This window comes from Borostomias antarcticus (assembly GCF_949987555.1).
Source record: "Borostomias antarcticus genome assembly, chromosome: 3".
Taxonomy (NCBI): domain Eukaryota; kingdom Metazoa; phylum Chordata; class Actinopteri; order Stomiiformes; family Stomiidae; genus Borostomias; species Borostomias antarcticus.
Genome location: NC_140236.1, coordinates 1,093,142 through 1,109,235, shown reverse-complemented (window position 1 = coordinate 1,109,235; position 16,094 = coordinate 1,093,142). Strand labels below are relative to the sequence as shown.

Below are 16,094 nucleotides of genomic sequence, written 5' to 3'. Positions count from 1 at the left end.
CCTTCCCCTTCTTTATTTCTTTATTTTTTTTATTTATTTTAATAAAATGATGTGGATATTGTAAATGCCATAAGGGTGACCGGGCCTTTGGGGCAACGGCCCCTAGGCTCTGGAACGCCCTACCCCAGGACCTGAGAGCCTCAACGACTGAGAACTCTTTAAAAAAAACTCTTGCAGACCCACCTGTTCAGACAGGCCTTTGGTGATCTGTAGCCCAACTATTGACCTCCGCCCCCATGTTGTCATGATTTTTGCCTATGTGAACTGTATGTTTATTTTAATTCTCCACTGTAAAGCACTCTGTGCACTTGTGCTGAGAAGAGCGCTCTATAAATAAAGTCTTACTTACTTACTTACTTACTGTGTCTCTCTGGGCTGCCTGACCCCAGTGTGCAGATGCTGGCTATCACATGACCCTGTCCCGGGTAGTGGAGGCCTACCTGTCCAGCCGGGCCCGGGCCCAGCAGAACCTCAAAGGAGGCCTGCAGCAGCTCCACACCGCTGTGTCCGGGCTGGACCAGAACCAGGACCGAGACGACCTGCTCCAGACGTACACCAACACCTTCTGTATACCCTGCCGCTTCCAGTACCAACCGCACGACGGAGACCAGGTACCCGCTAGCTGTGCTGCGTACACGTGTGTGTGTGTGTGTGTGTGTGTGTGTGTGTGTGTGTGTGTTACACATGCCCTCACCCTGGTGCTCTGTCCCAGGTGTGTGAGGTGAGCGCTGAGTGTGAGGTGAGGGATGATCTGAAGACCAGATGTGACCAGCTGGAATCCAGGCTATCTACGCTCTCCGCGGAAACAGAGGAGGTAGCTACAGCGCATAAAACTCTCACACCTATCCCCCCTTTTCAGACAAGGAATCATGGACCAATTCCATTATGTACACTGTACACTCCTCTCTCCTCCTAGGTGGGTAAAACTGTACTGTCGGCTCACAGTGTCCTGCTGGAGGGTATCTGTGACGATGACCTTAATAGCGGCACCAGCTGCAGTACCAGTGGTGGCCAGCAGGCCCAGGAGGGCAGCAGTGAGAACCTGGCCACCAAACACAGACGCAGAGCAAACCTGCAGGAGACGGAGAACTTCTACTTCGCTGTGAGTCACTGGCCTCGTTCAGATCCTCCCAAAACGCAGGCTTCCTCCCTCATTACGCAGTCAATCACAGATCTGGTTGGTGACCGATGTTTAAAGAAGCACGTAATCCAGTATCACCTATTCTAAACAGTGTGGTATTTTACTTCTGTTATCACAGCAATGGAGGCTTGGTTATTGTTATGGTGACAGCGTATATTAGAAGTACCATGAAAAGGTGGTGGTGATGAAAATGAGAATCAAAAAACAAATTTGTGTATGCTTTCTCTCTCTCTCTCTCTCTCTCTCTCTCCCTCTCTCTCTCTCTCTCTCTCTCTCTCTCTCTATCCCTCTCTCTCCCTCTCTCCCTCTCCCTCTCTCTCTCTCTCTCTCAGAAAGTGAAGGAGTATCTGGTTGGCAGCTCTCTGATAGCCAAGCTGCAGGCCAAACACGATCTGCTTAAAGTAGCGATTGAAAAAGGTACCAGCTGGCAACAACTTCTGCATTTCTGACACAACAACACCGCCAGCCAGACGGCATAGCGAGCCACAGCTATTTTAGTGACCGTGTACCGAGCTGTATTTTGAGAAGAGGACTGTATACACGGCACTAGAGCACAGTTTTATCCCTTGTGGCATGTGGGCCTTTGTTTTCCTGATCTCACAAGCTGTAGAATACATTGAGGTATCATTGGTCTGTCTTCCTGTAATGCGCGCCTCATTTGTCAAGTCTTACTCATTGTGGGTTTTTTTTTCTCCTAGCTGAGGCAACCAATGGCCATCAAGCCAGGTAGAGTTACGCTTGATCTACCCACAAGCAGTCACCCCTGGATCTGGATCACATCATAACTCTTTTAGGGTGAACTGGATGAGCTGTGTCTGACGGGAGCCATGTTGCCCTCTCCCTCCTCAGAGCGAACGCCAAGAAGTCGGTGTGCGTGAGAAGGAATCAGCCCAAAGCCAAATGCAGTCAGAAGCTGTTCAATGGTGACATGCTGTCCTTCATACAGGTACAGAGCCAGAGCCAGAGCACACCACTTGGGGGCGCTTGCCAGTGCATTTTTCCCATTGCCAAGTACATTTTGTTTTGTACATAAAAACCTAGGCTTGGTGTCTTATAAAAAGGATAGACTATTCTACTCAGGGGCCCATCAGGTCCATCTACTTCCAGAGTTCAACGCTTGAAGAGTCGCTCTTACCATGCTTTTTCTAAATGCTAGGATTCCCATAGGTTAGTATGAAGGTGAGGTGCATTGTGGGTACAGTTATTATTATTAGTTAGACTGTAGTTGTTATATTTCACAACATGGATCAGTTGACTCTTTAGGTAGTTCGATCATTGTTGGATAGATTAGAGAGAGTATGGCTCGATCATAAATGTGTCCAACTGTGACAAAATTAGTCCCTTAGGTCGGGAGTCTGTGAGGAACAGTCCCTTACAATGAAGCGTTGTCTCTGACCTCCGTATTTTGAAGTAGCCTATTATATAGGCCACAAGTAGCCTAGCCAGCTATTACGTGGTGTGTTACAGTGAATTTCCCTTCAGGGGTAAGTTCATATCTATCTTATCTACACTGTGTTTTGGCCATGGGAGGATGTGGTAGCTAATGTTAAAGTGCACTTCACTTACACTTTAAACAACTGTACATGTATGTGCAAAAGTCATACATTGTGGGTGAGTGGGTGTCATTACATTACATTACAGTCATTTAGCTGATGCTTTTATCCAAAGCGACTTAGAATAAATGCGTCAATAATGTTCACTGTGAACTTATTTCATCGTCTTCCTCCCCTGGCCTGTATCATTCCAGGAGTCGGGACAAGAGATCCCGTTTGTTGTGGAGAGCTGCATTCGCTTCATCAACTTGAACGGTGAGCCACTGACATCACAGCCCGACCGTCCTGAACCAATCATTGGATTTCATTTGAAACCTTCATTTATTCAATCATGCGAACCGCTGAAATATCATCGAACACACCTGTTTGTGTTTCCGCCTATCGCAGGTCTTCACCACGAGGGCATCTTCAGGGTGCCGGGCTCCCAGGGGGAGGTCAATAACCTGCGCGACGCCTTTGAGAGAGGTAGGCCTGTCTACTGCTGGGGCTCTGGGGGGTCTCTAGAAGAGCTGTGGTCCCAGTGCTGTTGATCATTAATAATAGGGGTTAGTGTTTTCTGGGCTGACCCTGCAGGAGATGACCTCCCCCTGGACGACAGCAGCTGTGACCTGGACACTGTGGCTGGAGTGCTGAAGCTGTACTTCAGAGGCCTGGAGAAGCCCCTCTTCCCCCAGGATAGCCTGACCCAGCTCATGGAGTCTGCCCGTAAGGGGTTTCCCTCATAGTGTGTGTGTTTTTAAGGGGCACTGTCCCAACCAACGCCAACCAACTCCCAACCAAGGTTATAATAGTTTCGCTTTTTTCATTAGTTTTTCTTTTTATATCGTTTTAACTTTTTCTTTTTAATTAGTTTAGTTTTAATTCGTTTTTAAAGCGGGTTTGCTAGTTTAGTTTAGTCTTTATTTTTTTTTAAATGCTTAGTTTTAGTTTAGTTTTTATTCGTTTCAATATTAGTTTGTTTCTTTCTTCTGCGCTAGCCTTGTGAGACCATCCTGATCTTGTGAGAAAGGAGGATTGATTTCATATCCACCCAAAATACGAGGCTTATGTATGAATTGAAAAAGACTAAAACGAAAGACATTTTCTCTGTAATTATAGTTTATTTTATTTTTAATTTTTATTTCAGTTAACTAAAATATTTTTTCACACCTAGTTTTCGTTTTTTGTTAGTTTTAATCAACTATAATAACCTTGCTCCCAACACCCAGCATTCTACAGTTGGCAGTAGTTGTAGAATGTTTAAAATTCAGCAACAACAAAAATCCATCCCACCAATGGCAACCGTCACCAACAAACATGGAATGTTAATCCAACATTGGTGTTGGTTGGTGTTGGTGCAGGCACCTCTAATGGAGTGTGTGTGCAGGCTGCGTTTGTGTGTGTGTGTGTGTGTTTGCGTGGGTGGGTGGGTGCACAGTGTGTGCGTTAGTGCGCATGCATGAGTGGGTTTACGTTTGTGTCTGTGTTCACTAGAGGGCATGTTCCTGTTTTCACACGCCCAGCTGTGTATTAATATCTCTCCCAGCTGTGTATTAATATCTCTCCCAGCTGTGTATTAATATCTCTCCCAGCTGTGTATTAATATCTCTCCCAGCTGTGTATTAATATCTCTCCCAGCTGTGTATTAATATCTCTCCCAGCTGTGTATTAATATCTCTCCCAGCTGTGTATTAATATCTCTCCCAGCTGTGTATTAATATCTCTCCCAGCTGTGTATTAATATCTCTCCCAGCTGTGTATTAAATCTCTCCCATCTCTTCCAGTGACCGATAACGAGAGCGAGAGAGCAGCTAAGCTCAAAGCGGTCATTTCCTCCTACCCTCCAGCGGTCATCGTAGTCATGAGATATCTGTTTGCGTTCCTCCATCAGTAAGTACCAATATACTGTGAAATTCTACAGACCAGAATGTTTCTAGTGCTGTTTTCAGCGTGCAGACATGCCTTTATCATGTACATCTTGAGTTGAGGGGAACTTAACCGAAACTACCAACGAACAGCAGACTGGTTTCCTGTTAAGAAGAGGAAGGAACCTCATGAGGACCACACTTAATGATGAACTGATGATAAAGCTGTTTTCACTGGGTTCCAGCTAACTGTTGCATCTTCACATTTCCCCTCTCTCTCTCTCTCTCTGTACCTCTTTTCTCTCCCCCCCCTCTCTCTCTCTCTCTCTCTGTCCCTCTCTCTCTCTGTCCCTCTCTCTCTCTCTCTCTCTCTCTCTGTCCCTCTCTCTCTCTGTCCCTCTCTCTCTCTCTGTCCCTCTCTCTCTCTGTCCCTCTCTCTCTCTGTCCCTCTCTCTCTCTCGTCCCTCTCTCTCTCTGTCCCTCTCTCTCTCTCTCTGTCCCTCTCTCTCTCTCTGTCCCTCTCTCTCTCTCTGTCCCTCTCTCTCTCTGTCCCTCTCTCTCTCTCTGTCCCTCTCTCTCTCTCTCTCTCTCTCTCTCTCTCTCTCTCTCTCTCTCTGTCCCTCTCTCTGTCCCTCTCTCTCTCTGTCCCTCTTTCTCTCTCTGTCCCTCTCTCTCTCTCTGTCCTCTTCTCCCCCCTCTCTCTCTCTCTCTCTCTCTGTCCCTCTCTCTCTCTCTCTCTCTCTCTCTCTCTCTCTCTGTCCCTCTCTCTCTCTGTCCCTCTCTCTCTCTCGTCCCTCTCTCTCTCTCTCTGTCCCTCTCTCTGTCCCTCTCTCTCTCTGTTCCTCTCTCTGTCCCTCTCTCTCTCTGTCCCTCTCTCTCTCTCTGTCCCTCTCTCTCTCTCTGTCCCTCTCTCTCTCTGTCCCTCTCTCTCTCTCTGTCCCTCTCTCTCTCTCTCTCTCTCTCTCTGTCCCGCTCTCTGTCCCTCTCTCTCTCTGTTCCTCTCTGTCCCTCTCTCTCTCTGTCCCTCTTTCTCTCTCTGTCCCTCTCTCTCTCTCTGTCCTCTTCTCCCCCCTCTCTCTCTCTCTCTCTCTCTCTCTGTCCCTCTCTCTCTCTCTCTGTCCCTCTTTCTCTCTCTGTCCCTCTTTCTCTCTCTGTCCCTCTCTCTCTCTCTGTCCCTCTCTCTCTGTCCCTCTCTCTCTCTCTCCCTCTTTCTCTCGTCCTCGTTCTCTCGTTCTGTGCAGCGTGTCCCAGTACAGTGATGAGAACATGATGCAGCCCCATAACCTGGCGGTGTGCTTCGGGCCCAGTCTGGTGAGGGGGGTGGAGGACGATGACCTGGTGGCCCTGCAGCCTCAGATCAACGCCCTGGTCAAGGACATCATCCTCCAGCACGAGCTGATCTTCCCCAGCCAGGCGGAGCTGCTGGGACCCGTGTATGAGAGGTGCATGACGCTGGAGCAGCCGGACTCTGCTGCAGGCACGGCGCTGGACGACTGGTGAGAGGACACGGACCCACGCTGTCACACACACACACACACACACACACACCACATGCTCCAGCATCCACACACACCACACACACACACACACACACACACACACACCACATGCTCCAGCATCCACACACACACACACACACACACACACACACACACAGAAGCATCCACACATGCCCGAGCACACACACACACACACACCACACATGCACACACACATACATACACACACACACACACACACACACACACACAGAAGCATCCACACACACCACACACCACACTCACACACACACACTACAGGGATCCCATGTGTTTTGTTTTGCAGTGATGTTCTAGAGGAAGGGGAGGCTGAGCGGCAGGGGACCCACAGCAGAGGCTCCTTTGACAGCTCCAGACCCAGACCACTAGGGGGCAGTGTTGCTCCAATTGGAAAGTTTGCACTGCATCTTCCCATGGGGCCCCAGGTCAGGTGGCCACGCCCCCTGTCTCCTGGGTTCCTTCGTAAAGAGTAGGTGTCATCTTCTATTTTATTTATTGGTTTATTTGTTTGGGACAATTCTGCGCACATTGTTACATACATGTTGTCGTAATAGGCTCTGTGCACCAGCTCCACTACTTCCTGAAAGGAAGTGGGCATCTTTATTTCCTGTCCTATACTATTGGATTAAGTGATTTATCAGGTGTGCGCTGGGTGTGCCGCACACCTGATTAATCACTTAATCCAATAGTATAGGACAGGAAATAAAAATGCCCACTTCCTTTCAGGAAGTAGTGAAGCTGGTGCACAGAGCCTATTGGTTAATTTGCAACCCCAGTCCCTAGTTAGGCTTTTCTAAAAAATTACAATTTAATTATACCGCACGGGAGGCCTGATAATCTTTTTGCACTCTATAGTCAAGCCCAGACAAGCCAGGTGGAGGTGCTCTGTTCCTCTCTGGCCAGGTGGAGGTGCTCTGTTCCTCTCTGACCAGGTGGGGGTGCTCTGTTCCTCTCTGACCAGGTGGAGGTGCTCTGTTCCTCTCTGGCCAGGTGGAGGTACTCTGTTCCTCTCTGGCCAGGTGGAGGTGCTCTGTTCTCTCTGGCCAGGTGGAGGTACTCTGTTCCTCTCTGGCCAGGTGGAGGTACTCTGTTCCTCTCTGGCCAGGTGGAGGTACTCTGTTCCTCTCTGGCCAGGTGGGGGTGCTCTGTTCCTCTCTGGCCAGGTGGAGGTACTCTGTTCCTCTCTGGCCTGGTCACACACACATCATTATCAGTGGATCAGAGAGGGTGTTGAGAACAGAGACACAAGGGCAGCACACGGTTCAGTCTGTGGCACTAGTGTGAAAACATTTGTTTTGTTTTGGTGGCAGTTTGACTCCAAGAAATGTCTCCAAGAAGAAATGTCTCCAAGAAATGTCTCCTCTTTTTTTCTGTTTTCTCTCAGGTGCCAGAACATGTTTTCTGCCGAGGAGATCACAGTTCAGGTTGACAAGGTCATTAAGCTCCAACAACCGTTAACATTCCTTGTAATTATTCATAATCAAGCTCAGTGGATGTAATGAGGTGTCATCTGACCGGAAGGAAACCGTCGGTCTGCATGCCTTTCATCCCTCACGGTTGTTCACCGCCATTTTGTGCTCCGTCTCCCAGGAGGTCTGTCACCAGATGAACACGGTCTTCAAGGAGCTCCTCTCCCGACAAGCGCTCCTCGACCCCCTCCCCTCCGCCCCAGCGCCCTCCTCTCAGCCCCCCCAGAAGAGAGGAGGCGTGGGGAGGAGAGGCAAGCTGTGATGGACGCCTGACTGGGAGAAATGAAAGGGTTGAGACTACCCCTGCGTGTGTATGTGGGAGGGGGAGGGGGTTAAAGTTCGAGGTGTGGGTTGACATGTTATGGCAGCAGCCATTGATGAGGTCAGCACAGTTGGCTGAGTGCTGCTGTATGAACCGCTGTCACTCCACTGTACACGCTCCCCTGGTCACGGCCATTGTGAGGCGTTTGAACGGACAGGGCTTGATTCCTGCTGAGAAGCCTTTGTTTGAGTTTGATGCCGTTGGTCCCGCTGGCTTTCACTGTGCGCCTGTAGCCTGTCAGGCGTGGTTGATTTATATGTGGATCGTATTTCCTCAGAATTACTTGAAAAGTGCACTGCTGTATGTTTGAGGTTGAATGTCTCCATTTTCTATCGCTGTTAAATTGTATGGTCCTATTCCGAGGAAACTTGTCCGATTTCTACTCTTTATCAAAGATTGGTACCAGTGTGTATGTAACATTGAAAAGTCTTTCTACTCACATATCTACCCCTTTTACCTTATTGACAGACCAGTCCCGTCTTAGCTGTGCCAGACCGTGATTGAGTCACAGAGCAACAGATTAAGGATATACTGTGAATTATTTAATGGTGATAGGTTTATATTGCGTTAACTTTGATTAAAAAATATTTTCTATTGTATTACATTCTATATCTGGAGAGTTTTATGAATCAACTCATGTGCTAGCCTATCAATAAATTATTTTGTTTTGAATTTTGAGATGTGTAATTCATTCGATTGAAATGACGGAATTGATGGAATGCATTTGAGATAAAAGTACAACCATACTGTACTTTCTTAAAGTAACATAAATACAGAGGAAAATAAGAGGGACATTAATGTGACAGGCTTTCAAAATGTTCTATCCATGGATGTATTAATAGAACTATCATTAGTTCTATCATAAGATAGTTCTATCATAAGATAGATAGGTATAGATAAGATAGATAGTTCTATCATAAGATAGAACTATCTATCTTATCTATACCTATCTATCATAAGATAGTTCTATCATAAGGTTCTATCATAAGATAGTTCTATCATAAGGTTCTATCATAAGATAGTTCTATCATAAGGTTCTATCATAAGATAGTTCTATCATAAGGTTCTATCATAAGATAGTTCTATCAAAAGGTTCTATCATAAGATAGTTCTATCATAAGGTTCTATCATAAGATAGATAGTTCTATCATAAGATAGTTCTATCATAAGGTTCTATCATATGGTTCTATCATAAGGTTCTATCATAAGGTTCTATCATAAGATAGTTCTATCATAAGGTTCTATCATAAGATAGTTCTATCATAAGAGTTCTATCATAAGGTTCTATCATAAGATAGTTCTATCATAAGATAGTTCTATCATAAGGTTCTATCATAAGGTTCTATCATAAGAAACGTTGCACGGTGATGATGATGACGTGTCCACATCACACATTCCCAGCACGCTTTGCGCGGATTCGGTCCACGTCATCACAGCGCGCCGGTGTGACCATAGTGAACGCTGAGCTGTACTTCTCTCCTTCTCTTCTCTACCAAACACACTTCTCTTCTCAGTCGTGTGAGAAACATCTTGCAAAATGATGATGATCAGGATAGCTGCCTTATTCGCTCTTATCTGCGTCTGCTCTGGTGAGTAACAGTATTTATTAATCAAATCAGAGTTGCTAAGATATAACTTAATGGATGTAGCTAACGTTAGTTATAGCGAGCTAGCTAGCTACATTAGCTATCGGTTGATTGATTGATTGATTTTATTTATTTTTAAGACAGGGACAAGGTACAGTAGACATTTACCCTATAGTATAGGGAGAGATGCACAAGGTTATAGCTAGCCAGCTCATTTCCACCCGCAGTCCCTGGGCACATAAATATACAGTCTTAAAATAGTGGGGCAAATAGTACACAGTGGGAAAGTTACATACATGCTGTAGAAGGAATACAAAAATGTTATGTAGCAAAGATTTCACTCATTCCTATACCCACATCCAAACCTCCCGAGACCCTTTCTCAAACCCTAGGTACAGCCCCCATACATATGTGCCACACACACACACACACACACACACACACACACACACACACACACACACACACACACACACACACACACACACACACACACACACGGTTTGACCAACCTGATTGAAATAAAGAGTCGATACTTCCTCTTATTAACCATCTTAAACCCTATCTAATGAGACCCTGTAACTAACTCATCTGTGCCCACAGACCTCTGGGAGGGATTAGCTTGCTAGCTGCCACGTCCATTGATTGCCTCAACTGGCTAGCTAACGTTAGCCCACGTCCACAGGACTCATTTACCCATGATGCCTTGTAAACTTGATGTCTTGCCAATAGGCTCTGTGCACCAGCTTCACTACTTCCTGAAAGTCACATGGCATCTTTATTTCCTGTCCTATATGATTGGATTAAGTGATTAAGTGATTAATTGATTAAGTGATTAATTGATTAATTGATTAAGTGATTAATCAGGTGTGAGGCAGACCCAGCGCACACCTGATTAATCACTTAATCCAATCATATTGGACAGGAAATAAAGATGCCAAGTGACTTTCAGGAAGTAGTGGAGCTGGTGCACAGAGCCTATTTCTGTAACAGTAGCGCGAGCTAACTTACAACAATATCGCCCTTTGATGTTATTGCCCGTTTCTGTTTTCTAGCCGAAAGCTGCACAGATCCCATGATCACCCCCTCGGCCTACACCACCTCGGATGCCGTCATCTCCTCCGAGTCCGTCTTCATCGTTGAGCTTAGTCTGGCTTGTGCCAACGGAGCCCAGGTAGCTATGGCACCACATGCTCCAGACCCACACTGCGTACACAGGGCCAGAATCAACCCCCTACCCTTACTGAAGATACTTGTATAGATCTAAGAGACTTGGATAGGTGAAAGGAAGATGCACTGCATCACTGCCCAAATGGGTATGGTAGAACTTTTTGTCAACTTGCTGATGCTTATCCAGTCCTTCCCAGATCTAAAAAGCCTGTGAAGTAAGGGTTGTCTGCGAATAAGGCTCAAGTCCAGATATCGTAGTTAAGACAGTTGCATATTCATTATGGGATATATAGGAGGAATGGAAGATGATTGTTAAAATGTATACCATTCTCTACCAGAGTGTGGCGCTGTACGCTGATGTCAATGGAAGACAGTTCCCTGTGACCAGAGGCCAGGATGTTGGGAAGTACCAGGTAGGAGTCAGCTCTCTCTGTGTGTCTTTTCTCTCTCTCTCTCTTTCTTTGTGTTTCTCTCTCTCTCTCTCTCTCTCTCTCTGCCTCTCTCTCTCTCTCTCTCTCTCTATCTCTCTCTCTCTGCCTCTCTCTCTCTCTCTCTCTGACTGAGTTTTTTGACACTGGATCATCTCTGAGGGGCTGTTGGCGGTCCCTGTACATAACACCCGTTGACAAACGGACAGGTGACCTCCAGTGGAGGGTCGTACATGGGGCCGTAGCTACGGACAGATATCTGGTGCTCCTCCATCCTGGCGCGGGGGACGGAGGGCCTTTTTGTTCGCAGCCTGAAACATTGCAGCATCTTTTTGTTCAGTGTTTCCGACTGCTTAGTTTGTTTATTCAGCTGCAGGATTGGTTTCAGGGTTTGGGGGAGCGTTTTTCTTTTGGTCTTTTCATTTATGGCCCACGTTATTCTGTGAGCTGGAGGGATGTACATATTTTGATTATTGTTCTGTCAGGGCCAAATTAGCCATTTGGAAAACCCGTAATAACCGTGTGAGGGGTGGATGGGGGCTCAGAGGATGTTGATGCTGAAGGGGCTGCTGGCTAGACTGGGTGGAGTTTGCCTTTTATAAACAGACGGGGAACATAGAGGGGTTTGTGCGCATCTAGTTCGAGGTTTTATTTTCCCCTTAGGGAAACTGGTGTGCTGTGAGAACACATCACGCAAGGCATCATACATGCATGCATTCACACGGATAGTATAATAAAGGCTTACTAAAAATACAAGGAACAAGAAAACATCATCAACATCTAGGAGGCACCATATATAAGAACGTTCAGACCAGCTGGACATTGTAGCCCCAGAGGAAGAGAACATATTTCATTACTTATTAAGGAGTCTGATGGCTGATGGCCGTCTGGGGGGGGCAGGGGATCCTCTGTTCCGTGAGGGAGAACCCTTTGGTTCTCAGGTTCTGATGTGGTTTTTATTTTGAGGTTGGATGTTACTTGTATGATTTTGGTGTTTTAACTTGTGACAGAAGGACAATGGGGTAAACATGCCTGGTTTTGGAAATAATAAAAGTCAAATATGAATATGAATTTTAAAGTTAAAATTCTCTCTTTCTCTCTCTCTCCCTCCCTCCCTCTCTCTCTCTCTCTCTCTCTCTCTCTCTCTCTCTCTCTCTCTCCCTCTCTCTCTCTCTCTCTCTCCCTCCCTGTCTCTCTCTCTCTCTCTCTCTCCCTCTCCCTCTCTCTCTCTCTCTCTCTCTCTCTCAGGTGTCTTGGAGTCTTCCACACAAGCAGGCCAGCTCAGGCACGTACCAGGTCAAATTCTTTGACGAGGAGTCTTACAGCTCTCTGCGCAAGGTAGGCGCACCCACACATGCTTGTCCTTCTGTCTGTGTGCATGTCCCTGTTTTTGGATTAGATAAGTGGGTAATAGCCTGGTTGGTGCTAGTGCTCAGTGTGTGTATGGACTCAGTTTGAGCGGTTGGATGTTGCCCAGACTGATCTGTGGAGTGAAATGGGAATGATCAGACTGGCGACGGCAGCTCTCTCCTGTCCACCCACTGCCAATCAAATCAAATCCTTTATTTAACCAGATAGGCATCATTGAGATTAAAATCTCTTTTTCAAGAGCGATCTGGCCAAGAAGGCAGCAGAAACAAAGTTACAGCAATAAAACAGAACAACAGAATACAGAGATGCATACTTTCACAGCAAGAATCAGTTGTAGGGCAAGTTATCAAACACAGTTGTCGCTTTCATTTGCACCAAAGCAGGTGAAATTGATTCACAGACGTTATCACTTTCTAACTGGACAGATCGATCCCAGACTTGGTGTTACGCTGTGATGATGATGGGGTTCTGTTAATTTTTGAGCATATACAGTATGGGTCATAGCCTGGTTAGTACTGTTCAGTACTAGTACTAGTGTTGAGTACTTGTGTTGAGTACTTGTGTTGAGTACTTGTGTTGAGTACTCGTGTTCAGTACTCGTGTTCAGTACTCGTGTTCAGTACTCGTGTTCAGTACTCGTGTTCAGTACTAGTGTTCAGTGCTAGTGTTCAGTACTCATGTTCAGTACTCGTGTTCAGTACTAGTGTTCAGTGTGTGTAATGTCTCTGTTTCAGGCCCAGAGGAATAATGAGGACGTAGCCTCAATCCAGCCCCTCTTCTCTGTCAACGTGGATCACAGGGTGAGTGTGAGCAGACGGACTGAACACCGATCACCTCTTGGGTCAATCAATCAATCAAAGCTTTATTTGTATAGCGCATTTCATACCCAGAGGCAACACAATGCGCTTTACAGAGGGTCCCTTATACGGAAGCTAATGTAGAGTCTCTGTGCATTGGAAAACCAGACTTTGCAAACTCGTAAACTATTTGGAATAAAAGTAACCAGCTCGGACTTGCAAAGATGAATCTTGGCATTCTCGACGACTATTTTCTTAATTATTAGAATAAATCTATAACAGAAACCGTGGTGACGGCCAACGTCAGTATGTGCTCGACCGTCAGCGTCTGAGGGGCTGACTGGTGTCGTCTGTCTCTGTCTCCAGGGCGCGTGGAACGGACCCTGGGTAGCGACCGAGGTGCTGGCTGCTCTCATCGGCATCCTGGTCTACTATCTGGCTTTCAGTGCCAAGAGCACCATCCAGGCGTAGAGGACCTGAAGCCACTCATCTTGTTTTTCTTTACTGCGGGACCTACATGCAGAAAGACTGTTGGACTCTGGTGTGAATGTTCTTTCCTCGGTGTCCACCGGTCAGACAGGTGTGGAAAAACAGTTAGAGTTCTGCCACCTGGCTCAGATTTCCGATGTGGAACGTGAGCAAATCTTTTGTAATTTCTTTAAAAAAAAAAACAGACTGTGTCTGATGTGTCATTCTGGAAGAATCTATTGCATTTCATCAAGATGTGGTAAAAAATAATAATACAAAAAAGCCAACAACCAAACAATGAATACATACTGAAAACCTAATTTAAAGAAAGTGAGTAAATTAATTGTAAGTTTATAAGCAGGTTCTGCTACCCAAGCCCTGTTGTTAAACCTACACAGACATACTTACAGTAGGTGTGAGGACTTGGCAGCCTTCACAAGAGCACAATGTCTGTCTCTGCTCTTTGTTTGCGAATGACCTTCACATAGTGTGATATCTGTACAGATAATCAACACCTTCAGAAGTGGTACATGTCTGAATCCCTCCTGTCTAAATCCCTGTTGCACTGCAGTGGCAAAGTCATATTTATGTAACTGTTGCACTGGCTGACTAACAAGGCCAAACATTGTGTGATTGGAGACTTGGATACTTGTACTTGGACATTAATAAATGGTTTGTTATTCTCACATTTTGCCTGATTGTGCAGATAAAACACATAAAACCTTATCAATCCCGTGGGGGGATTTGGTCGTTAAAGAACATAAGATGAAGAAGTCATAGTGTACATAGTACAATAGCAATGAACAAGTGAATTATAAAATATGATATAAATATACAAACTAGCTTATGCAAAGTTCTCATCCAATAACGTGTCTAACAGATTCTGCCTCCAGTTTTCTAAGCTACCTGTATTTTATATTTTCCGTCTTTAATAGACCACTGCTTTGATGCTCAGTGAGTAGATGCCATTTTCTACATTTTGGTGTGTGAATGTGTGTGTGAATGGGTGAATGAGAGACCATTGTAAAGCGCTGTAAGTGCAAGTTCCATTACCATTTACCACTTCATTCATCTGCTGTGTTGATGAGCGACATTATGGGATGTGCTGGTACAACTCCCACCTCTACAAGCACCCCACGCACGGGTGTAGGAGCTATTACAAGTGAGGGAGACATGATGTCCCACACACATTTCAAAATCTAGGTTTTGTACCCCCAGCACGTATCTCGGGAGGTAGAGCGGTTGGCTGAGGGTCGCAAGGTCCTCTGTTCAATCCCCAGGAGTGTGCCGAAGTGTCCTTGAGGAAGACGCTGAACCCCTAAATCGCTCACGTGCGTCACGGTGGTGCAGTACCTAGTACTGTCACCTCACACCTCACCTAGTACTGTCACCTCACACCTCCCCTAGTACTGTCACCTCACACCTCCCCTAGTACTGTCACCTCACACCTCCCCTAGTACTGTCACCTCACACCTCACCTAGTACTGTCACCTCACACCTCCCCTAGTACTGTCACCTCACACCTCCCCTAGTACTGTCACCTCACACCTCCTTAGTACTGTCACCTCACACCTCACCTAGTACTGTCACCTCACACCTCACCTAGTACTGTCACCTCACACCTCACCTGGTACTGTCACCTCACACCTCACCTAGTACTGTCACCTCACACCTCCCCTAGTACTGTCACCTCACACCTCACCTAGTACTGTCACCTCACAGCAAGGTATCCGGGCCTTTACGTACGGTTTTTGCATTTTCTCCCCGTGTTTGCAAGGATTTGTTCCAAAAGAACCCAATATGAAAAAACATAGAACAGAGCGCTTCAGTCCGGGCCCTGACCAGGCTACTTGGACTGAGCACTTGGACTCAGTCCCCGGGCTCCATGAACGATGGCTGTCCACTACTCCTGGCAGCCCCTGGAGGACAGCTTGGATGGTGAAAATGCAGGAGAAGATTTCCACCGACAACCGCCAAAGGCTGCAAGTGTGTGTACAGTGTGCTGTGTCGCCACTCACTGTGTGTAATATGTGTCACCGTGTGACCAATTAAAGAACCCCGCTTCCCTCAGGTCCTGTAATTTAATTGACTCCAAATTACTAATTACCTCCGCCTAGAGCGAACATGAGAGTAATGAGTAATGTTTTCAGCAGCATATGTGATTCTGTGAGTGTTTGTCAGGTACATGCACGCAGACCTCAAGGGGGGTGAGGGACCCTGCCTTTTTCACCTCTCATAGAGAAGTGCCTTCTTTATGCTGGCTTTTATAAATAAATTAGCCTGCCCTGCCTAACAGATTTTGATTGAATCAAAAGATCAGGCTGTAAAGTAATTTGTTACTCCCGGGGCGATGCCCTACCTACCCCCCCCCGTCACTACAATGGACTATTCCATTACTGCTCTCCCC

The 16,094-nt window shown here is 46.3% G+C and overlaps 2 protein-coding genes across 2 annotated transcripts in view; both read left to right on the top strand.

Moving 5' to 3' along the window:
• arhgap4a (Rho GTPase activating protein 4a) overlaps window positions 1-7,807 on the top strand; it is a gene marked incomplete at its 3' end in the record, with an annotated part of 12,010 nt that extends 4,203 nt beyond the window's left edge. The window contains exons 7-20 of the mRNA XM_084461893.1: window positions 390-611; window positions 713-814; window positions 917-1,102; window positions 1,474-1,558; window positions 1,840-1,867; window positions 1,991-2,087; window positions 2,889-2,949; window positions 3,082-3,159; window positions 3,268-3,399; window positions 4,458-4,563; window positions 5,780-6,034; window positions 6,363-6,506; window positions 7,461-7,500; window positions 7,667-7,807. Of these exons, the coding sequence (XP_084318019.1) occupies window positions 390-611; window positions 713-814; window positions 917-1,102; window positions 1,474-1,558; window positions 1,840-1,867; window positions 1,991-2,087; window positions 2,889-2,949; window positions 3,082-3,159; window positions 3,268-3,399; window positions 4,458-4,563; window positions 5,780-6,034; window positions 6,363-6,506; window positions 7,461-7,500; window positions 7,667-7,807 (1,677 nt within the window). The remainder of the gene's footprint in view (window positions 1-389; window positions 612-712; window positions 815-916; window positions 1,103-1,473; window positions 1,559-1,839; window positions 1,868-1,990; window positions 2,088-2,888; window positions 2,950-3,081; window positions 3,160-3,267; window positions 3,400-4,457; window positions 4,564-5,779; window positions 6,035-6,362; window positions 6,507-7,460; window positions 7,501-7,666) is intronic.
• Window positions 7,808-9,313: 1,506 nt separating this feature from the next.
• On the top strand, window positions 9,314-14,373 carry ssr4 (signal sequence receptor, delta). Its single transcript, XM_084435868.1, has 6 exons — window positions 9,314-9,456; window positions 10,509-10,627; window positions 10,962-11,036; window positions 12,300-12,389; window positions 13,157-13,222; window positions 13,586-14,373. Exons 1-6 carry the CDS (start codon window positions 9,405-9,407, stop codon window positions 13,688-13,690), a joined length of 507 nt encoding a protein of 168 aa, XP_084291994.1. The 5' UTR covers window positions 9,314-9,404; the 3' UTR covers window positions 13,691-14,373.
• The last annotated feature ends 1,721 nt before the right edge of the window (window positions 14,374-16,094 follow it).

Coding starts and splice junctions, on each gene's coding strand:
- ssr4 (XM_084435868.1), top strand. CDS start 9,405: ATGATGATGATCAGGATAGCTGCCTTATTCGCTCTTATCTGCGTCTGC. Junction 11,037..12,299: donor AGGATGTTGGGAAGTACCAG/GTAGGAGTCAGC, acceptor TCTCTCTCTCAG/GTGTCTTGGAGTCTTCCACA. Junction 13,223..13,585: donor CTGTCAACGTGGATCACAGG/GTGAGTGTGAGC, acceptor CTCTGTCTCCAG/GGCGCGTGGAACGGACCCTG.